The following is a 22,500-nucleotide window of genomic DNA, read 5'->3' as shown; positions in this document are numbered from 1 at the left end:
CCCTGCTGGACCTGCCCGCCGGCCTCGTCGCCTTCTTCATGGACCTGCACGAGCCGCGCATCCCCGCCGTCGCCGTGGCGTCCGGACCCTGCATCTACGTCTACAAGAACCTGCGGCCATACTTCAAGTTCACCCTGCCCAGCCTGGAGGTCAACACGCTGGAGCAGGTCAGTCAGGATGTAGCTGAGTACATTTACTCAAGTACTTTGCACGTTCGAGGTACTTAAACGTAGCAGAAAATGGAAATACTCAAGTATACTTGAAGTACACTCCACTGCATGTTGGAGACAAATACTGTACTTTTTACTCCACTACGTTTATGTGATAACTTTAGTTACTAGTTACTTTACAGATTACATGCTGCATCAGAGCAAAAAAAGTACATTTGTAATTAATTTCTATCAGCAATTGGATTAAAAAACAATAAAAACAAATGTAAATATATTTATAATTTACTTTTACTTGTACTTATGATACTTAAGTACATTTAATATCAGATACTTTAAGACTTTTACTCGAGTACTATTCATATGGGGGACTTATAAATTTACTTTTACTCAGGTATGACTATTTACTCAAGTACTGTAGTTAAGTAGTCCACAATGTGGAGGTACCTGTACTTTACTTGAGTATTTCCATGTTCTGCTCATTTATATGGTCTGTGCTGAGGCAGAGTGGTGTAACTGGAGCTGAGTGTACCTGTGACGTGTGCTGCTCTCTGATTGGTCAGGACGTGTGGCAGCAGGTGAGGGAGGGTCAGATCGACCCTCTGACCCTGAAGGAGATGTTGGAGAGCATCAGGAAGAAGGCTGACGTGCCGCTGTCCGTCCGCTCGCTCAGGTTCCTCTCTCTGGAGACCGACGACATGGACGAGTTCGTCCAGCTGCACAAGCAGCAGCCAATCAGACGGCAGGTACAGCTCATTATAATATCAGTAACATTATGATGTCATGACGTGACGTTACAACATAACATTTGATATAAAGATTGACAAAAATCAAATTTCAGTTCAAAGAGAAGAATTTTAAATAATCAGACTTTCAGGGTTTTATCACATAGTTATCATGACATCAGCCCCTCGCTCGCTCTGATTGGTCGGTCCTCGCTGTGTTTCAGACGGTCATCACCTGCATCGGGACTCTGAAGAAGAGCACGGCAGACGAGGACGGCGTCAGCTGTCTGGTGATCGGTACCGAGAGCAGCGACGTCTACGTCCTCGACCCCGAAGCTTTCATCATCCTGTCCAAGGTAAAAACATCACACGGTCCTGATGCATGATGGTCCTGTCTTTAGTCAAACATCCCACAAAGCAATGTTAAAGGACCAAACAACAGTAATGTGGTAACTGGTAACTTATATAGAAAAAAATAACCAGAGGTAATGATGATCAGCCCTCCTGACCGAGACTTCAGTGAACTTTCCCCTGAAGCCTCAGACAGGTCCTCTGTTTACTGATGGTGATGATGTGATGATGTCATTTAGAGCAGAAAACTTCTCTTTGTCACTTTCCAGGATGTTTGGTGGGTCAGGATCTCAACCACAACACATTATAACAGCATCCACATGATTACAAACAGCCTGCTGAGACACGTTTAGACTTACAGCATCGCTATGATGCGCTCCGTCACGCCTCTTTGGGCTCCATGCTATACAAGAATCAGACCGAAGCCTGATTACAACAACAACAGGACTATTGTTCAGATCCATGTTTTTCCTTCAATGGGTGACTTTAACAAAATGTCCTGATCAAATATACGTGCTCAGTATTAATCATCAGTGACTAACACACATCAATAAAACATTAAAAACCCGTAAAGGGCCTCACTGACTTGGTGTTTCTGGAGCTTTCAGACACTCTTCATGACTCTCAGGCTCAGAGATTGAGATCACAAGACAAACAAAACCATCTCCATGACAACTGAGGAGAGCCATGAGATGTGGCAGAACGCCTCTATAACGTGTGTGTGTGTGTGTGTGTGTGTGTGTGTGTGTGTGTGTGTGTGTGTGTGTGTGTGTGAAGATGTCGCTGCCTGCTGCTCCCACCATGATGGACGTGACAGGTCAGTTCGACGTGGAGTTTCGCATCACGGTGGCGTGTCGCAACGGCAACATCTACATCCTGCGCAGGTGAGACGCACCTGACGGAGACCTGTTACCCTGTTAGTCCTGACAGCTTTCTGAGCCTTTTCTGATCCCGTACACGTGATGATAGCACAGTTCAGACATGAAACGAGAGTTACTGTTTGAGGACTCGGAGCTGACAGGTGTGTGTGCCGCTGCTCTTCAGGGAGTCGGACAAACCGAAGTACTGCATCGAGCTGCCGTCTCACCCCGTCGGTCTGGTGAGAGTCGGGAAGAACGTGGTGGTCGGCTGCACCGACGAGAGCCTGCAGGGATTCACACAGAAGGTAACACACACGGATCTTTAAACTGTGTCGGCTCACTAACGACTCGAGAGACACAAAATACTGAAAGACACAAAAATAAAAGAATGAATTAACACAAGAATGTAGAGAGAGTTCATAAAGAGGCGGATCCAACAGACAGCAGCTGACCCGGTTTACTTCAGCGGAGTTCAGATTCAGGAAGCATTCAATCCAACGACCCGTCTCTACAGTGACCTGCCCATGTGTCTCTTTGTGTCTCATGTTGTGAATCTTTGTGTCTCTTTGTGTCTCCAGGGGAAGAAACTGTGGAAGGCCATCCTCGCCGCTCCCATCACCACCATGGCTGCCATGGACCTCCCCACTCGGGGCTTCCAGGCGGTTCTGGTGGGCCTGGCCAACTGCGAGGTCCAGCTGTACCGGGACAAGAACCTCCTGAGCACCATCAAGACGCCCGACGTGGTCACCAGCATCTGCTTTGGCCGATACGGCCGCGAGGACGGGACCCTCATCATGACCACTAAGGGAGGAGGCCTGATGGTGAAGATCCTGAAGAGGACGGCAGCGTTCGATGACAGGGACAGTGCTCCCGGGCCGCCGCTGGCCCAGAGCGTCCGGCTCAACGTGCCCAAGAAGACAAAGCTGTACGTGGACCAGACGCTGAGGGAGCGCGAGAACGGCTTGGCCATGCACCGCGCCTTCCAGATGGACTTGAGCCGCCTGCGCTTGGCGGCGGCCAAAGCCTACGTCAAGGCGCTAGAGTCCAGCCTGACGCCGATGTCCTCCAGCCTCACCGAGCCGCTCAAGATGAACGCCGTGGTGCAGGGTCTGGGTCCGTCCTTCAAACTGACCCTGAACGTCCAGAACACGGCGGCGTGTCGGCCCGTCATGAACCTGGCCATCAGCTTCTTGTACGACGAGAGCCTGTACCGGATGAGGAACCCATACATGAGGATCCCCCTGCTGGTGCCCGGACTCATCTACCCCGTCGAGACCTTCGTGGAGTGCACCAGCGACAAGGGCATCTCTGACATCATCAAGGTGTTCGTCCTGCACGAGGGGAGGAGCTCGCCGCTGCTGACCGCCCACATCAACATGCCCATCAGCGAGGGACTGACGCTCAACTGACATCACACAACGCCTCAACTTCATTCATCTGAAACGGACTGAAGCTGTATTCCTGACAGGACTGAACTAAGGACAGTGAAGCTCACCTGGCGTCACGTCGAGGTCAGACCACGTTCTCAACACAGGAACCAGACTGAGACCACTTCCTGTTGAATCTGTCCAATCAGCGTCCGTCTGTGTGATGTCCTGTTTCCTGTTGGTTTGTTAGTAAAATATAAGAGCTGAACTTCAGGTGTGAAACAGCACCACCTGCTGGACAGCTCATACTTTATTTGTTATAAAACCTGCCTGGAGCTCAGCAGAACTCCATTTATAAAATCTTAGATTTAAAGGAGCTGCTGACGTATCAGATTCTACATAAATCCTTTCATTCCTCAGAAACTGAAGTCATGAGGTGAAACGACCTCGTAGAGTTTCACTGAACGTGTGATGTGCTCAGATTGTTGTTGAGGTTAAAACAGTAGAGATGCAGAATATATGAAGTAAACTACGGATTCATCAACAGGCTGTTTGGGATCAGAAACACTCAGACAGACATTAACAGTGCAAAGATGTTTAGATATTGTCTGTTTTTTAAATATAGTCTTGTATGAAGCGAAGTTTGTACAGAATTAATCTTTTGTGAAAAATAAAGGCAGAACTTTATTTACAGCTGTTATTTCTCAGTAAAAAGAGGTTTTCTTTGAAAGAGCTAAATAAATATTTATTGTTGACACAGGCTGGTGCAGCCATGCTGCCACAAACTGACACTTTTTACAAGGAAACAAACAACTTACTGTTTTCATTTAATGCTGAATTTACAAGAAGGAGACAATGATTCAGAATCTGTCAGAGACAGAGATTCACTACGTTATAGAGTTTTACGCCACTCAACAACTCCTAAAATTAGTTGATCTGTTAAGGGAGTCTGGTGATGTTGTGGATGATAGTTGGCTTCATCTATCACATTTAATACTGAATTTACAAGAAGCTCCAATGATTGAGAATTTGTCAGAGCCCTTTCACAAAGTTTGTTCAGTTTCTCCTCAACAACTCTTAAAATCACTACATTTGTTAAGGGAGTCTGGTGATGTTGTGTTACTGGTTCAGTGGTTGGATCAGTTAAACAGACAATCAGATGTGAACAAAGTCTGACTGAGCTTCATTATTAAACTTGATAAGATGAACTGCAGCTGCTGTCAGTCGACACAGACGACTCGTCACGTGAGCTGCTCCTGCAGCAGGTCAGCCAGCTTGTTGTGAAATAATAAACCTTCCTGCTGCCGTCTGAGTCACTGTGGACTTTCCACTGTGTTGAAACATCAGCTGCTATAAGAGCTGAGCGAAGCCTCACTGAAACACAAGAACCTCTTCATCTGGATCAAACTTCGACTCTTCAGGATGAGACGTGTCGTCGTCGTCGTGCTCGGTGAGAAACTGAATCGTCTGATGTTGCTGATTTCATCCTGATTATTTCTGACCAATCGGAAGCTTCAATGATTCGATCAGTCCCGCTGCAGCTTTTTGTATCTAACAGCTGGTTTACTGCAGTCGCTGATCATGATGTCGACTATCAACATGAAAATGTAGTTTCACCACAGCATCAGAGTTCTACACAATTTGGATTTTCATGTTCACATCGTCCTCAGAGGCGACTGAAGAGCAGCTGAAGTTTATGAAAATGTGTGTGTGTGTGTCTGTGTGTGTGTGTCTGTCTGTCTGTCTGCCTGTGTGTGTTTGTGTGTTTGTGTGTGTGTGTGTGTGTGTGTGTCCAGCTGTGTTGTGTGTGTGTGATGCTGTGACGTTCGGTCCTCTCTGCAGTGGAAACCCTAACAACAGCAGACGGGGGTCAGACTCCTGGGGTCAAGGACACTACGGGGCCAGACGGTAACACAACACAGTGACACAACACAGTGACACAACACAGTCACACAACACAGTGACACAACACAGTCACACAACACAGTGACACAACACAGTCACACAACACAGTAACACAACACAGTCACACAACACAGTAACACAACACAGTCACACAACACAGTCACACAACACAGTAACACAACACAGTCACACAACACAGTGACACAACACAGTGACACAACACAGTAACACAACACAGTAACACAACACAGTGACACACAACACAGTAACACAACACAGTGACACAACACAGTCACACAACACAGTAACACAACACAGTCACACAACACAGTCACACAACACAGTGACACAACACAGTGACACAACACAGTAACACAACACAGTGACAGCTCACTACGGAAGCCAACAGGGGACATTATTAAAATGACAGACGTGACGACATCAGGTGTGATGATGAGAGCAGCGTTTACATCTTTTTGTCTCCTGTGGCCTTCCACCCCTAACAGCTGTTAGAGTGCATTGTGGGAAATGTAGGCTACAGTGCAACTACCAGTGAGTACATTTACTCAAGTACTGTACTTACGTAAGTACAATTTTGAGGTACTTGTACTTTACTTGAGTATTTCCATTTTCTGCTACTTCATACGTCGACTCCACTACATTTATTTGATGTGTTTAGTTACTAGTTACTTTACAGATTACATGTTGCACCAGAATATATTTATATCAGATTTAAAAAACAATGAAAAACTAATGTAAATACTGCAACTATCATTGAATTTTACTTTTGATACTTGAGTACATTTAATTTATTTGACTCAAGTACCCACTTTTACCAAAGTAATATATATCTGATATCTTTACTTTTACTCAAGTATGACTTTTGGGTGCTTTTACGACACCACTGCTGCAGTCACACATCTACAACTACTATACACCAGTGGTTGAAGGAACTATGAGTACATTTACTCAAGTACTGTTTTTAAGGAAAATTCTGAAGTACTTGTACTTTACTTCCACTCCACTACGTTTTAGAGACAAATATTGTACTTTTTACTCTACTACATTTATCTGCTAACTTAAGTTACTAGTTACTTTTCAGATTACTGCTGCTCATTTTTAAAGCAATATTGAATCCATGTGTATGTGTGTCTGGGAGTGAAGCAGCTGTTAACAGCTGGATGTGTTTCAGGGGGGACAGGGTCCACAAAGGTCTGGACATCGTGTGCAGCGACGGATCGACCGTCTACGCTCCGTTTGACGTCACGCTGCACGGAAACGTCATCGTGTACACCGACCCGACGAAGGCGGCGATCAACGACGGCATCAACCTGAGAGGAGAGGGTCAGAGACTTCTTCTACTCCACATCTCACAGGGAAACATCTGTACTTTTTACTCCACTACAGTTACCTGACAGCTTTAGTTACTTTTTACACACGAAGAGTTTATAAAATCTGAGGTTGTGTTACAAATGTAACTAACAGCTGAACCATTAACCCGTGAAACAAACTCTTTCCTCTACCGTCACCAAACAATCGGTAGATTCATGGAGACGATAATCTGCAGAATTGTTAATATATTAATATATAATCCAGAATAAAAGAATCGTTACAGTCGGTCTGTTCGGAGGGAAAAACTGCCAAAATCAAAAATAAATGAAATAAATGAATATGACATTAAATGCACCAAAAACATTCAAACTCAATGAAGACGTAAAATTATTTATAAAATGTGAGATTGTTTTTAATTTGTTTTTGTGTTTATTTCACTTAATAATTCTACTTTTTATTTGGTTCTCCATTTGAGACATTAATGTATTAATTTTTGAATGTATCCACTTTTTGTCTTTATTATTTATTTAAAGTGGTCGTAAACAAACACGTAAACAAAAACCTTTAAAACTGAAAAAACTCCATTTTATATAAATGTATCTACTTTTATGTTTTCACTTCTGCAGTCTGTTATTATCCCTTTTGTATTTTCCCCTTTTTATTTATTTATCAAAGTGTGACACAAACAAACACAAGTAAATAAATAGGAGAATTAATATAAAGTTATATACATAAAGGAGCAAATTACAAGAAAATTACACATTTTTGAAGACGAATAAATGCCAACATTTATTATCAATATTATCTTTGGTGCATTAAATGTCATAGTAATTCATTCATTGAGTCATTTATTTATATATTTTTGATTTTGGCAAATAGTTCAACATGAGCTTCACCTCAACAACTCAGTGATGAACGACTGAGTCACAACCATCAGAGCGAACAGTCACGGCCTCACAGTACTTTAACTACTTCACATAACATTTTGAGTGCAGGACTTGTACTCGAGTATTTGCACAGTGTGGTATTTGTACTTTTACTGAAGTAATCTGTTCCTGCAGGTCTGTGCTTTAAGTTGTTCTACGTTCGGCCTGATAAAACCTCTGGATCTGTGAAGAAGGGCCACAGGATCGGCACCATGCTGCCCATGCAGAGCGTTTACGCCGGAATCACCTCACACGTCCACGTCCAGATGTGCAACAAGGGCGACCCCACACAGTACTTCTGATGGACCCACGAGTTCTGTAACATCTGTGTCCACATCAAAGATGTTTTTCAAGCCAAACGCACTTCTGTTAACAATAAAATGTTAAAAGTAGATCTGTTGTGATTCTTTAATTATCAGGAAGTACAAATACTCTGTTACTGTCCTTCAGTCCATGTTTCAGGTATCTGTCCTGTACCTGAGTGTCTCTGAGACTTTCCCTCTCTACATCTGAACACAAACATCTGAACTTTCTCCTCCTCACAGCTTCAAACAGCCTCGTTACTTTAGTTTGATGCATCTGAGGTGAATTATGGATTATTGTTATTTGGCGTCATCGCACGCCTCCTTCCCAACATCACCAGACTGATGTCGACCTATCAGAGCACATCACGCACGGCAGACGCAGCGAGACGAGACAAAGACGTGAACAGACAGAGAGGGAGGCTGAATGGGGAGAAAAGGCGTGTTAGTGTCTCGTATCTGCAGAGAGTTTCTTATTTTCTCTCTTTGTTGCTGCTCGGACGCTTTACCAACCCAACATGTGGCTGTTTGACGTCCTGGGAATGAGACTCAACTATCAACTATCTTTGTGGTGCGTTCAGGAACAGCTGGGATAAATCCTACTGACTCTACCTTTAACTTTAATAGTCTTTGAATTATATTAATATGACGTGAGCTTCAGTAGCTTTGACCACAAATGTCCTTCAGAGGGAGACTTGTTACTCTGATACTCTGAGTACATGTCAGAGCCTGTACTTGATTACTTATACTGGAGTAAAGAAGCTGAATCAGTACTTCTACTTTTACACAAGTATCTGAACGTCTCCTGGAGGACTTTAACCAGCTCTGTCAGGAACAAACATCACTTTGTGTTAATGTAACTACAGTTCACTGACAAACAGCATCAGAAACATGTTTCTTTTCACGCTCAGCTCGTTCTCTACAGAACCGATCAGCTGATTGAAATTATCACCGAGAACCAAACAGTCTTACTTTTCTTTTCTTTATATAAACTCTCAGTTTTGCACTCAGTCATCAGGATGTCACATCTTTTTCTTTTCTTTGACATAAACAGACCTTTTCTTCAAGAAATGAACAAAAATCAAGCAGAACACTTCCGACAGTAATAACATGAACAGCAAACATACAAACAACTGATAAGAAACATTCCTCAGTCAAATGAATTCAAACTACAAAGACACAAAAAACAATCAAATTAAAGACAAACTGGATAAAAATCCAAATCAACTGTTCGTCCTGATAATCAGCTCCAGGTTTCATCACTACAGGTACAACTGGACTCATTAAGTCCATTTAAAACTAAAACATCTGACTCTCACCATGTTTTCATCTTTGGTGTGAATACTTCCTGGTCTGAGTTCGTCTGATTGTCCGTCAGCTCACACTGACGCTGGGAAACAAATGAAAGGTTACAAAGTTAAAAACCTGAGAATAAAGAGTGTGGCTCGGCTTCACTCACTGCTTCTCTTTGGCACTTTTCTCACAGGAAGACTTTTATTTCTGATATTTGACACAAAGCTTAAACCGCCAAATAAAAGGTTTTTAAAAAGACTTGAGTTCAGAAAACACCCGAAACTAAAGTCAAGCTTCTGCCTCCCTGAGTTTTGTCTTCCAGGCAACAAGGAACAGATCAGAATGAGTGTCCACTGAGAGGACGGATCAATCTCTGTGATCGACTCGCTGCCCCTGCGACTTTTCATCTTTTCAGAATCAAGTAAAAAAAAAAAAAAAAAGACAACGTCTGATTTGACTCATTTGTTTAGGAAATCAAACCTCCGTGTAAACATAAAGATCAGGATGCAGATTTGTACAACTCTGTCAGGACACCCGTGAGGCCGCGTCTGTTGCCGTGGTAACAGTGCAGCTCACGAGCTCGGTCTCATTAGAGGAGGACGAGGACAACGTTTTTTTTCTTCGCGGCAGGACGGCAGCGAGGAAGAGGATGAGGCAGCCGACTATCAGGCAACCGCCGCTGAGGTAGAAGGCGATGTCGTACGACTGAGTGAAGTCATAGAAACAACCTGAAGACAAAAACACAGCGAGTATATATCAGCCACAGTATCACCAGACTCCCTTCACAAATGTAGTGATTTTAAGAGTCAAACAAATCATTGGAGCTTCTTGTAAATTCAGCAAATGTTCTACATGAACTTCTTTCTGTCTTTGTGTAGAAACATGGAGTCTGTTTGTCTCGGTGATGGACGGGTTTGTCTCATACAGAGCAGGAAGTGACATCACATCAGACACAGGTTAATATAGCTGAACTGACACACTGAGAGCTCAACACTGATGGGTCCCTTGGGACGGATGGCGACAGCAGGTGTACGAGACAAATAATATCATATCGTCACAAAAATAAAATATCCACAGTATCTGGTGTGAAGTGAACAACCCCCAGTCTGCAGTCTTACCCACGACAGGAGGACCCAGCATGAGGCCGACGCCTCCGAACAACATGAGCATCCCGTGAGCCTCGGCCAGTTTCTCCGTGCCGACCACCTGACTGGTGATGTACGGCGTCAGGGTCCAGTTCCCGCCCATGAAGCCCAGGACCACCGACAGCACCTGGAGGTCCAGGTACGACCTGAAACACAGAGAGACGCTGATGACTGTAATCCTCTGTGTCTGTCCCTCTGTCACTGTGTCTGTCCCTCTGTCACTGTGTCTGTCCCTCTGTCACCTGTCCTCTGTGTCTGTCCCTCTGTCACTGTGTCTGTCCCTCTGTCACCTGTCCTCTGTGTCTGTCCCTCTGTCACCTGTCCTCTGTGTCTGTCCCTCTGTCACCTGTCCCTCTGTCACTGTGTCTGTCCCTCTGTCACCTGTCCCTCTGTCACCTGTCCTCTGTGTCTGTCCCTCTGTTACCTGTCCTCTATGTCCTCTGTCACCTGTCCTCTGTGTCCTCTGTTACCTGTCCTCTGTGCTTGTCCCTCTGTTACCTGTGTCTGTCCTCTGTCACCTGTCCTCTGTGTCTGTCCCTCTGTCACTGTGTCTGTCCTCTGTCACCTGTCCTCTGTGTCTGTCCCTCTGTCACCTGTCCTCTGTGTCCTCTGTTACCTGTGTCTGTCCTCTGTTACCTGTCCTCTGTGCTTGTCCCTCTGTTACCTGTGTCTGTCCTCTGTTACCTGTCCTCTGTGTCTCACCTGCTGAGGGGGATGAGCAGCACTCCCAGCCCGCTCACTCCCACCGTCAGTGCGTACAGGAGGACGCTGTTGACCCGCGGCATGTCGGCTATGACACCCAACGCCAGTTTCCCCACGGTGCCCCCGATGGAGTTGAGGGAGACCAGGGACATGGAGGAGACGCCCTCTGTCAGCCCGGAGCTCCGAGCCAGGTCCTCCAGGAAGAGCTGAGGGGGGAACTGACCTGCAGGAGGACGAGGAGATACAGGTGAGGAGGTTCAGCTGGCGGACGACTCAGAGATGTGTGTCTTCTAACAACAGAAGAAGAGACTGACCGAGACAGTAGAGTAAGAGGGAGACGCACAGCGCCATGAGGACTCTGTCCTGAAGGAGGGACAACATGGAGGACAAACACCTGAGGAGACAAAAGCCTGAATCCAGTTTTCTTCTCTTCATCTTTGTGTTCTCGTCATTACAAATATGTTGACTTTTTTTGTCGATAAAATTTTTAAAAAAGTTTTCTTTTATCATTTTGGGGCAAATAAGAAAGTTCAGCAGCAGAACTCGGACTGTAAGATGTGATCAGAATCTTAAAACATTAGAACTGAACCGACATCATGAACAGAGTTAGCATGCTAACCAGCTAGCCTCCTAACAGCCCTCTGTAGCTCAGAGGTGATCGTCTGACAGCCTGTAGTTTCAGCTGGAGATGTAAAAGCAGCCAGTTCACTACTGAGTCTAATAAGTCAACAAAATAAACTCACTAAATGTTACTAAATGTTGCGTCAGCTAATAGAGCCACTTAGCTCCAAGGCTAACTGAGGTAACAGCAGCTAGTTGCTACAGCCAAAGAATACAGTGAGCAGCAGTTAGCGGTATTGCTGCCCCCTACAGTTTTGGAGCGACCTTCAAATTCTGACCGATTCTTACAAATTACACACTTAAGCTGCCAAAATGACAAGTGTGTGTGTGTGTGTGTGTGTGTGTGTGTGTGCGTTACACTCACTGGGAATAATGTCTTGTCTTGATCTTGATCATCTTGATGGAGGCTGAACAGCTGAATAAGCTCCACCTCCTGACCGGCAGCTCCTCGGTTTCCACGGCGATAACAAAACCATTGGCTGAAGGCTTTTGATTGGACGGCTCCTCTTTCTCCTTCTCAAGCTGCTGCTCCTCTGCAGCCCGCTCTAAGATGGCATCGCGCTGTGTGAGGTAGTATCTGGATGGGGTCAGAGGTCGCATGAGGCCGGCGAATGCCACCACGTTGAGCGCCAACGCTCCGACGACAAGCAGGCAGCCGTCCACACCGAACAGCTCGATGAGCTCGCGCTGCAGCTCGCCATACAGGACGCCACCCACACTCGTTCCTGAGGACAGCAGAGAGGTGAACTCGTCAGTCGATCATGTTTCACTGCAATGAGACTTCTGTACGTACAGTAAGACGTCATCAGCGTAAAGACGTAAAGCTCGTCCGGCACAAGACATTATATATACCCTCAACCAGTGCTTTTTATCTCAGCAGCTCCAGTGAAGACTTCATCTTAATAAAGTGTGTAAATGTGGTCTCCTCAGATCAGGTTGATCTCTGTGATCACAGCAGACGAGCTGCATGGAGACATCTGATGTTTAAATCATCTCCAGCTGCTTCAGCTGTTCAGCAGAACGCTGCAACTCTGTTTTACTGTGAAGCTCCAGAAATGTTCTGTGGACTACGAGACTTCACCTGACTTTATATCATCAGGAGGAGATGATGGCTGAGCCTGACTTTATATCATCAGGAGGAGATGATGGCTGAGCCTGACTTTATATCATCAGGAGGAGATGATGACTGAGCCTGACTTTATATCATCAGGAGGAGATGATGATCAGGATATAATTGTTCCCAAAACACTGTACGATGCTGTTTTTCACAGATCGCACATATACATTGATGAAACTGAATTAAATGAAACAGCGGAGACTCTTCTCAAACCTGACGAGTCAGAATCTCTGCTTCATGTCACATGACAGTTACAAACACACATGTAGGACGCTGCTGCAAACTGGAGGACATTTTTAAACAATAATGATTTTGATGTTCGCACTGCCCTGTAAATAAATACATCATAGAATCAGACATCCAAGCTTTAAATCTGAAATAAGGTAATATGACTTGTTTGTTTGTGCTACCTGCAGACAGGAAGTGTGACAGTCGTACCTGTTTGTATTATCCCCAGGGCCAGGCCTCTCTTCTTGTCAAAGTACACACAGATGATGACAACGATGGCAGCGTACAGCAGACCGTTACCGACACCTGAGACACAAACACGGGACATAATTAAACCCTGTTAATGAAGCCTCACAGCCAGGATATATAATGAGGCTGGGACACCTGTCGGTCCAGGTGAACCAGAGCAGGGGCGCTCAAAGGTAATACTTAAAGGTCCGCACCTGATTTTTATCTGAGGGGTAAAACAACTCAACTGTCGATAACAAAATAACATTTAATTGGCTGGTTACCGTCACATCTTTCACATCTCACCTCTTTACGGAGTAAAAATGTAAAGAATGCTGGAGTACAACAACTTGGTGGACTTGAGGACCTGGTGTGTAAGAATGTGATTGAGTTTGCTGATAACAATTTGATTTGATTTCTTAAATAGATTTTTTTTTAACTCTGCCGGTGTATAAATGAAAACGATATTATTTTAGCATCGAATTATTAAAGGTCCCATATTATACTGTTTTTCATCAATTTCACACAGCTGTCAGGGGTCCAACAACACTGTGTATACACTGTGTATTGCCCCAAACCCATCCTGGTCCTGGACTTCAGCTGTCTGAAAGTGGCTCTGCTGAGAGCAGCTGTTTCTGTGCCTGCACCGTTAATGCTAATGAGCTCCGTCCTGCGACACGCCCCTCTCAGGGAGAGGATATCGCTCACGCTAGCGGTAGCATGCGCTAATGTTTACAGTGGATGTACCGCTGTGACTCGCCGAGATGCTGTCGTTCAACCGCACCAGTTTGACCCAGAGTCGGACCCAGAAGGAGGCTCAGAAAACACAGACTCTGCGGCTGCAGCAGGACTCCCCAACACAACCACCCGGCTCCCATCCCCCACTGACCTGCAACAGGTAACGTCTAAAAACAGCTAGCGAAAGCTGCGTTTGTCTCCAACGCAGTCTCCAAACTCTTGGACACTGTTCGCACAGTCTCTGTCTCCAGTCTGCACGTTTCCAGACTTTTTACTGTGACAGCCAAGCTCCCTCGTAATGTTATTAACATTAAACTCACTTCAAACGCCGTTGCATAGCGGACCGAACCAGAGCTAACTAGTTAGCCAATTTCAAGCTGACGTCACCATACTCGTAGGCAACTAAATACTATCAACACTGGCGACACTCACCTGTGGCTCGGGTGCAGTTGCTGGGTCCCGTGTGGTTTGGACTGATCCTTTTACGAGAGTCGGTGTCGAGGCAGCTCTGTACTGACCCTCGTTACTGAAGCAGTCCGATGTGAAGTGGTTAGCACGCAAACAGACTTACAGGAACCGTAGCCGGCACGTTGTCGTTAAAATGAAACGCAACCACTGTCTCTTCTGTTCTTCTGTAGCTGGGACAGGATATCGGCACTTATGTTGATTTTTACAACCAACAGAACACTTCTCGTTGCGCTTCGACATGGTGCTTTCGATAGCGTAATGGCGGATCCGAGACGGTACTGCTGCACCTGGTGGGTGGAGACACTGTGGGTGGGAATATTCAAATGATCGGTCAATGACGTCGGTGACTGAAGCCGAATTTGACTCACTCATCTGGAAACTGCAGGCAAGACACCGTCAGAAATCTGTATCTCGCTCAAAAAAGCAGATGGTCTTTTTTCAAAGTTTTTATGCGTGTGGCAGCACCATAGACCCAAAATAACCCAAATCCCAGAAAAAGTGAGTTTTTCATAATAGGGGACCTTTAAAGTTCTGTATTGAAAGAACAGGAGAGTTATCCCAGATGTGAGCCCATGTATGACAACTGAGGACAAGAAGACAAAGTTTTAAAGTTTACCATTAGAGAAAATATATCTGAGTTTATGAGGTGCATTTGAATGCAACTCAACCTCCCTGTTGGCGCACATATCCTTCACCGTACGAAGCGACGGAGATTTCAGAGTTTAAGAAGTGCAACGAACTAAAACTGATCAAACAATCATTTGATAATTAAAACGTGCAGAAGAAACCGTTTCCAAAAGCCAGATGTGATGTCAGCTGCTGGTCTTTTTCCCTGAAAACTACAAATGTGAAAATCAGGCGATGTATCGGCATGGATTTCCCAAATCGTTCTGATATCAGTAAAATTCTGTAAATTTCAGTTAAAATACTAATTTTGCTCAAGTATTTATAGAGATTCTGGGGAAACTAATGCTACATTTTACAAGGAACCTGGTGAATGATTGAAAATATTCAAGTTTACATTAAGAATTAAATGATTTTGGTTCAAATCTGACTTTGGAGAAATGAATGGGACATTGTTATGAGTTCAGCCTCTGATGAAGCCCTGTGAATTTCAACAAAGGAAAATAAGAAAAGAAATCAAAAATATTTTTGACCAACATCGGGGCCATTCGAGTTTATGAGGTGCTTTTTGGTGCACTTGAACGCCACAGGAAGTCAGACAGTATTGAGACGGAAGAACATGTTGTTGGTTTGAGTCTGAACGGGAGATTTGTTGATTATATCAAAGTTTCCAGACTGACCCTGTCGGGACACTGTAGCAGAGGCAGCAGCTGCTGTCTGATGAACTCACCACAGCTGCTCCATCAGCCTCTTTATGACACACAGCTGAACTAACAGAGTGCAGGCGTCACCTCCCAGCATGTGACTGAAGACAGGCTCAGACGCTGTCAGCTCATCTTCATGGAGTCATTTCTGTGACTCTGACAATCAGACATCCTGTTTGTCTAAAGCATCACTGTGTGCTGCAGCGTTCATTCATGAGGGACTTGAAGCAGTGATGGCAGAGGGACAACAGGTAGTTGTGGACAACAGATATCACGAAGCACTAGTTAACTTTTACAACGGCTACTTCTTACCGACCACAATGCCGTAGGAGAAGATGAGGAAGGAGACGTTGGGAGCGAAGGCGCTGAGCATGAACCCCCCCGCCACCATCACACCGCTGAAGACGGCGACGGGCCGAGCCCCGAAATTCACCACACAAACACTGCAGACGGGACCTGGAGGGGAGGAGAAGGTGAGAGAGAGGGAAAAACAAGGGATGAGAAGAAACAGAAACACAAGAGAGAAAGAGTTGAGCAGACGGCTCCTCACCCACTAGGAATCCTCCTCCGGCCACCAGGGAGCCCACCCAGGCCGTCATGGCCTTCCCCTCCCTGAAGGTGAGCAGCCACTCGGGGTAGAGGATGCCCAGCGACTGAGGAGAGCCGTACCCCACCAGCAGAGCCATGAAGCTGCACAGCACCACCACCCAGCCCCACCCGCCGTCCGGGGCTGCGGACTTGGCAGCCGGAGGCCCCGAGGCCGGGGGACACATGGTGCGATGAGGGACGACCTGCAGGGACACGGCAGGACGAGGACACGAGCCGACTGCTGTGCTGTAAGGAGGCAGGAGACGAGTTATAGCACACAGCTCCGACACTTCTCTGATACTACACGAGACGTTTCCAAAGTTCTCCTGCGTCAGAGACACGTCTCACAGACTAAATGTGGGTTCTGATCAGGAACCTCAACCTGGAGCTTCCTGTCAGCCAAACATTAAGAACCTGTAAGGTTCTGCCTCGAGGTTCTGCTTCTGAGTGTTTTGTTCACAGCACATGAAAGTGTGGGCACAGCTTTACATCTTAACTAACTGGGATTAACTGGGCTCCTTGGTCAGTTAGTTTGTTGGTTAGTTTGCTGGTTAGTTTGCTGGTTTGTTGGTTAGTGTGTTGGTTAGTTTGCTGGTCTGTTGGTTAGTTTGCTGGTTTGTTGGTTAGTTTGCTGGTTAGTTTGCTGGTTTGTTGGTTAGTGTGTTGGTTAGTTTGCTGGTCTGTTGGTTAGTTTGCTGGTTTGTTGGTTAGTGTGTTGGTTAGTTTGCTGGTTTGTTGGTTAGTTTGCTGGTTTGTTGGTTAGTTTGTTGGTTAGTTTGTTGGTTTGTTGGTTAGTTGGTTAGTTTGTTGGTTTGTTGGTTAGTTTGTTGGTTAGTTTGTTGGTTAGTTTGCTGGTTAGTTTGTTGGTTAGTTTGTTGGTTTGTTGGTTAGTTTGCTGGTCTGTTGGTTAGTTTGTTGGTTAGTTTGCTGGTCTCTTAGTTAGTTTGTTGGTTAGTTTGCTGGTCTGTTGGTTAGTTTGTTGGTTAGTTTGCTGGTTAGTTTGCTGGTCTGTTGGTTAGTTTGTTGGTTAGTTTGCTGGTCTGTTGGTTAGTTTGTTGGTTAGTTTGCTGGTCTGTTGGTTAGTTTGTTGGTTAGTTTGCTGGTTTGTTGGTTAGTTTGTTGGTTAGTTTGTTGGTTAGTTTGTTGGTTAGTTTGCTGGTCTGTTGGTTAGTTTGCTGGTTAGTTTGCTGGTCTGTTGGTTAGTTTGTTGGTTTGTTGGTTAGTTTGCTGGTTTGTTGGTTAGTTTGTTGGATAGTTTGCTGGTTTGTTGGTTAGTTTGCTGGTCTGTTGGTTAGTTTGTTGGTTAGTTTGCTGGTTTGTTGGTTAGTTTGCTGGTTAGTTTGCTGGTCTGTTGGTTAGTTTGTTGGTTAGTTTGTTGGTTAGTTTGCTGGTTTGTTGGTTAGTTTGCTGGTTTGTTGGTTAGTTTGTTGGTTAGTTTGCTGGTTTGTTGGTTAGTTTGCTGGTTTGTTGGTTAGTTTGTTGGTTAGTTTGCTGGTTTGTTGGTTAGTTTGCTGGTTTGTTGGTTGGTTTGTTGGTTAGTTTGCTGGTTTGTTGGTTAGTTTGTTGGTTAGTTTGTTGGTTAGTTTGCTGGTTAGTTTGTTGGTTAGTTTGTTGGTTTGTTGGTTAGTTTGCTAGTCTGTTGGTTAGTTTGTTGGTTAGTTTGCTGGTCTCTTAGTTAGTTTGTTGGTTAGTTTGCTGGTCTGTTGGTTAGTTTGTTGGTTAGTTTGCTGGTTAGTTTGCTGGTCTGTTGGTTAGTTTGTTGGTTAGTTTGCTGGTTTGTTGGTTAGTTTGCTGGTTAGTTTGCTGGTTTGTTGGTTAGTGTGTTGGTTAGTTTGCTGGTCTGTTGGTTAGTTTGCTGGTTTGTTGGTTAGTTTGTTGGTTAGTTTGCTGGTTAGTTTGTTGGTTAGTTTGTTGGTTTGTTGGTTAGTTTGCTAGTCTGTTGGTTAGTTTGTTGGTTAGTTTGCTGGTCTCTTAGTTAGTTTGTTGGTTAGTTTGCTGGTCTGTTGGTTAGTTTGTTGGTTAGTTTGCTGGTTAGTTTGCTGGTCTGTTGGTTAGTTTGTTGGTTAGTTTGCTGGTTTGTTGGTTAGTTTGCTGGTTAGTTTGCTGGTTTGTTGGTTAGTGTGTTGGTTAGTTTGCTGGTCTGTTGGTTAGTTTGCTGGTTTGTTGGTTAGTGTGTTGGTTAGTTTGCTGGTTTGTTGGTTAGTTTGCTGGTTTGTTGGTTAGTTTGTTGGTTAGTTTGTTGGTTTGTTGGTTAGTTGGTTAGTTTGTTGGTTTGTTGGTTAGTTTGTTGGTTAGTTTGTTGGTTAGTTTGCTGGTTAGTTTGTTGGTTAGTTTGTTGGTTTGTTGGTTAGTTTGCTGGTCTGTTGGTTAGTTTGTTGGTTAGTTTGCTGGTCTCTTAGTTAGTTTGTTGGTTAGTTTGCTGGTCTGTTGGTTAGTTTGTTGGTTAGTTTGCTGGTTAGTTTGCTGGTCTGTTGGTTAGTTTGTTGGTTAGTTTGCTGGTCTGTTGGTTAGTTTGTTGGTTAGTTTGCTGGTCTGTTGGTTAGTTTGTTGGTTAGTTTGCTGGTTTGTTGGTTAGTTTGTTGGTTAGTTTGTTGGTTAGTTTGTTGGTTAGTTTGCTGGTCTGTTGGTTAGTTTGCTGGTTAGTTTGCTGGTCTGTTGGTTAGTTTGTTGGTTTGTTGGTTAGTTTGCTGGTTTGTTGGTTAGTTTGTTGGATAGTTTGCTGGTTTGTTGGTTAGTTTGCTGGTCTGTTGGTTAGTTTGTTGGTTAGTTTGCTGGTTTGTTGGTTAGTTTGCTGGTTAGTTTGCTGGTCTGTTGGTTAGTTTGTTGGTTAGTTTGCTGGTTTGTTGGTTAGTTTGTTGGTTAGTTTGCTGGTTTGTTGGTTAGTTTGCTGGTTTGTTGGTTAGTTTGTTGGTTAGTTTGCTGGTTTGTTGGTTAGTTTGCTGGTTTGTTGGTTGGTTTGTTGGTTAGTTTGCTGGTTTGTTGGTTAGTTTGTTGGTTAGTTTGTTGGTTAGTTTGCTGGTTAGTTTGTTGGTTAGTTTGTTGGTTTGTTGGTTAGTTTGCTAGTCTGTTGGTTAGTTTGTTGGTTAGTTTGCTGGTCTCTTAGTTAGTTTGTTGGTTAGTTTGCTGGTCTGTTGGTTAGTTTGTTGGTTAGTTTGCTGGTTAGTTTGCTGGTCTGTTGGTTAGTTTGTTGGTTAGTTTGCTGGTCTGTTGGTTAGTTTGTTGGTTAGTTTGCTGGTCTGTTGGTTAGTTTGTTGGTTAGTTTGCTGGTTTGTTGGTTAGTTTGTTGGTTAGTTTGTTGGTTAGTTTGCTGGTCTGTTGGTTAGTTTGCTGGTTAGTTTGCTGGTCTGTTGGTTAGTTTGTTGGTTTGTTGGTTAGTTTGCTGGTTTGTTGGTTAGTTTGTTGGATAGTTTGCTGGTTTGTTGGTTAGTTTGCTGGTCTGTTGGTTAGTTTGTTGGTTAGTTTGCTGGTTTGTTGGTTAGTTTGCTGGTTAGTTTGCTGGTCTGTTGGTTAGTTTGTTGGTTTGTTGGTTAGTTTGCTGGTTTGTTGGATAGTTTGCTGGTTTGTTGGTTAGTTTGCTGGTCTGTTGGTTAGTTTGTTGGTTAGTTTGCTGGTTTGTTGGTTAGTTTGCTGGTTAGTTTGCTGGTCTGTTGGTTAGTTTGTTGGTTAGTTTGTTGGTTAGTTTGCTGGTTTGTTGGTTAGTTTGCTGGTTTGTTGGTTAGTTTGCTGGTTAGTTTTTTGGCCGATTGGTTAAAAACCTGATGATGTGACATTTGTTGGTCTGCACCAAACAAAACATTTCTGGTTACCATGGAGACACAGTTCAAACAGCTGTGAACACCAATAATCTGATCATGATAAGAAAAAACAGTGTGATCAATAAATGCTGAGACAGAGATTGAGAAGCAACAGTTGGGGTCAGAGGTCACAATAACAAAGTGCACGTCATCATCACTTAAATTATATATTATTATATATAATATATATAATCTAGTTTCTGTTTAAATAAAGAGCCGCTGTAGCTTCACCTCTGTGTTCTGACAGTTGGTCTCTGTAGCTGTGAGGGTTTAATGTCACATCTGTCATCAGGACTCAGATTTCTCCAGACATCTTCAGACGCTCCGACGTGTTTTCGCGTCTGTCTTCGCGTGTAAATTTCGGTGTCTAACCTCTGAACAGCCACGTGTGTGTGGCCCCGTCTCACCAGACAAACACAACACAGACAGACACACGCTCACCTGGCTGTCGGTGCGCTGCCTCCTCCCGCGGCCCCACCGCCGCTCACACGGTCCTCATCGGTGAACTCAGAGCAGAACCGCGTCCAGCTCCGCCGTCCTGCTGCTCTGTGCCTGACTGACCGACTGACTGACTGACTGACTGACCGACCGACCCCCTACAGGAAGCTGCCTTTGTGGCACAGAAACCGGTTTGAAGCTGTTCCTGCTGGTCTCACGGCGGCGCGAGACCCCCCCGACCCCCGAGCCAGAGCCAGAGGGAGCGCAGCGCCGCTTCGCCTCGACCGCTCTGTTCGCTCCGTTCGCTCTGTTCGCTCCGTTCGCTCTGTTCGCGGGCGGTGGGAGAACATTCTGTCTGAAGACAAGGCTCACCTGAGAACCAGTACTACAACAGTGTACAAGTACACGTTAAAGTTAGTCTTTCAAAGTCCTAATGTAAAAAAGTACTGCAGTACTGTCAGCTTCATGTAGTAAAAGTACTGCAGTACTGTCAGCGTCGTGTAGTAAAAGTACTGCAGTACTGTCAGCTTCGTGTAGTAAAACTACTGCAGTACTGTCAGCTTCATGCAGTAAAAGTACTGCAGTACTGTCAGCTTCATGCAGTAAAAGTACTGCAGTACTGTCAGCTTCATGTAGTAAAAGTACTGCAGTACTGTCAGCTTCGTGTAGTAAAAGTACTGCAGTACTGTCAGCTTCGTGTAGTAAAAGTACTGCAGTACTGTCAGCTTCATGTAGTAAAAGTACTGCAGTACTAGAGGTACAACAGGTCCCAATTATCCAACCTCCGTTTTATCAACGTGCCAAAAGGGCAGCGAGCCCGGCAACAAACTGAAGCAGTAAATATCCGACTTATTAATGGAGACGGTGGGAACGGAGCTGTTCAACAAGCAGCCGCTGATTGACCCGGACCCACGGTGTCGTCAGTGACGTCGTCTCCTGACTGAAACACTGTAGAGCTGCTCCTGTATATCAGCAGCTCACAGAACTGAACCAGAACCACAACTGCAGTTGTCAACATGAGCAGATTTATTGTGATGTTCATCTTGTTTACGAGCTTTTCTGAGCCCAGCTGGCTCCATGTTGGTGCTGGTTCTGGTGCTGATGAGACGATGTAGCGTTTTCAAGGTTTACTAGTATGACAGCTGACAATTATCATACCCTGTATATTTGCTTATATTTGAGATTAAATTCTACCACATTTTTGTTATTAGAAAGAATCACATTCATTAAGTTTATATCAAGTTTCATGTCTGTCAGGACATTTTATGAAATTATCATGAAACATTTGTTCAACCAAGAAACTCTCGTTTTCATTCTGTTAACTGATAATAATAATAATAATAATAATAATAATAATAATGATAACAACAGTGTAACATGGTGAAACTGGGATGTTTCTGAGATGGTATCACACTGTGAAACTCTCAGCGTTACAACCCCAGTCTGAAAACTGTCTGTGTAGTGGAGCGGTTCCTTACAGAGCTGGGAGGCGTCACGGAGACACAAATAACACATTTGTGAGCACATGAAGACATCAGACCATCAGCTTTCTGCTCAGCTTCTTATTTATTGTCATCATACAGCAGGTTATGATCCACATTAAGGTTTAAACCTCCACCAAATATCAAGATAGTGCAGAGATGAACACACCGTGAGACCACACATTTATCTTTATCCATTAAATGTGTTCACAGACATGAGCTGGTGTGCTGGTGGACTGTGCTGGGAACCAGTTTCAGGAAAATACGGCCCATTAAGAGATTACATGCTTAATGATAGAAAGAGAAAGAAATCACTAGAGATCAACTGCTGATATTCTGCTGTACGATGTTCCTGGAGATCTACTTCACAGGACGGATCTTCATGCTGATGCTCTT

At 44.5% G+C, this 22,500-nt stretch overlaps 4 protein-coding genes across 6 annotated transcripts in view; 2 read left to right on the top strand and 2 right to left on the bottom strand.

The window, feature by feature from the left end:
• Nucleotides 1-4,157, top strand: part of bbs1 (Bardet-Biedl syndrome 1) — a 6,752-nt gene extending 2,595 nt beyond the window's left edge. The window contains exons 2-7 of the mRNA XM_073489832.1: nucleotides 1-167; nucleotides 731-913; nucleotides 1,117-1,248; nucleotides 2,021-2,127; nucleotides 2,288-2,408; nucleotides 2,682-4,157. The exon at nucleotides 1-167 is cut by the window's left edge and continues 260 nt beyond it. Of these exons, the coding sequence (XP_073345933.1) occupies nucleotides 1-167; nucleotides 731-913; nucleotides 1,117-1,248; nucleotides 2,021-2,127; nucleotides 2,288-2,408; nucleotides 2,682-3,512 (1,541 nt within the window). The 3' untranslated portion in view covers nucleotides 3,513-4,157. The remainder of the gene's footprint in view (nucleotides 168-730; nucleotides 914-1,116; nucleotides 1,249-2,020; nucleotides 2,128-2,287; nucleotides 2,409-2,681) is intronic.
• Nucleotides 4,158-4,786: 629 nt separating this feature from the next.
• Nucleotides 4,787-8,025, top strand: LOC141015686 (leukocyte cell-derived chemotaxin-2-like). Its single transcript, XM_073489836.1, has 4 exons — nucleotides 4,787-4,920; nucleotides 5,267-5,378; nucleotides 6,568-6,719; nucleotides 7,769-8,025. Exons 1-4 carry the CDS (start codon nucleotides 4,893-4,895, stop codon nucleotides 7,933-7,935), a joined length of 459 nt encoding a protein of 152 aa, XP_073345937.1. The 5' UTR covers nucleotides 4,787-4,892; the 3' UTR covers nucleotides 7,936-8,025.
• Nucleotides 8,026-8,901: 876 nt separating this feature from the next.
• Nucleotides 8,902-20,718, bottom strand: LOC141015685 (monocarboxylate transporter 9-like). 2 transcript variants are annotated; one of them, XM_073489834.1, is made up of 9 exons: nucleotides 20,627-20,718; nucleotides 16,354-16,637; nucleotides 16,116-16,259; nucleotides 13,252-13,347; nucleotides 12,061-12,421; nucleotides 11,390-11,469; nucleotides 11,076-11,298; nucleotides 10,347-10,519; nucleotides 8,902-9,956 (listed from the first exon to the last, which is right to left on the bottom strand). In XM_073489834.1, the coding sequence occupies exons 2-9, from the start codon at nucleotides 16,574-16,576 to the stop codon at nucleotides 9,754-9,756; spliced, it is 1,503 nt and encodes a 500-aa protein (XP_073345935.1). In that variant the 5' UTR covers nucleotides 16,577-16,637; nucleotides 20,627-20,718; the 3' UTR covers nucleotides 8,902-9,753. The 2 variants fall into 2 exon arrangements, with proteins under 2 accessions (XP_073345935.1, XP_073345934.1); XM_073489833.1 differs by lacking the exon at nucleotides 11,390-11,469 and having other exon boundaries at nucleotides 9,870-9,956.
• A 1,452-nt stretch (nucleotides 20,719-22,170) lies between these two features.
• LOC141015334 (microfibril-associated glycoprotein 4-like) overlaps nucleotides 22,171-22,500 on the bottom strand; it is a 10,877-nt gene continuing 10,547 nt past the window's right edge. For both annotated transcript variants that reach the window (XM_073489350.1, XM_073489349.1), the window contains one exon: nucleotides 22,171-22,500. This exon is cut by the window's right edge and continues 218 nt beyond it. In XM_073489350.1, coding sequence (XP_073345451.1) covers nucleotides 22,465-22,500 — 36 coding nt within the window. In that variant the 3' untranslated portion in view covers nucleotides 22,171-22,464.

This window comes from Pagrus major, chromosome 20 (genome assembly GCF_040436345.1).
Source record: "Pagrus major chromosome 20, Pma_NU_1.0".
NCBI classification, from domain to species: Eukaryota; Metazoa; Chordata; class Actinopteri; order Spariformes; family Sparidae; genus Pagrus; species Pagrus major.
Note: the sequence above shows the minus strand (reverse complement) of the source record. Positions and strands in the feature narration are given on the sequence as shown.

Excerpts from the sequence above, each read along its gene's own strand:
- LOC141015686 (XM_073489836.1), top strand. The coding sequence starts at position 4,893 with ATGAGACGTGTCGTCGTCGTCGTGCTCG. Across the intron at positions 4,921-5,266 it reads TGTCGTCGTCGTCGTGCTCG|CTGTGTTGTGTGTGTGTGAT; the intron begins GTGAGAAACTGA and ends GTGTGTGTCCAG. Across the intron at positions 6,720-7,768 it reads CATCAACCTGAGAGGAGAGG|GTCTGTGCTTTAAGTTGTTC; the intron begins GTCAGAGACTTC and ends CTGTTCCTGCAG.
- LOC141015685 (XM_073489834.1), bottom strand. The coding sequence starts at position 16,576 with ATGTGTCCCCCGGCCTCGGGGCCTCCGGCTGCCAAGTCCGCAGCCCCG. Across the intron at positions 16,260-16,353 it reads CGGAGGAGGATTCCTAGTGG|GTCCCGTCTGCAGTGTTTGT; the intron begins GTGAGGAGCCGT and ends CCTCCCCTCCAG. Across the intron at positions 12,422-13,251 it reads CCTGGGGATAATACAAACAG|GAACGAGTGTGGGTGGCGTC; the intron begins GTACGACTGTCA and ends TGCTGTCCTCAG.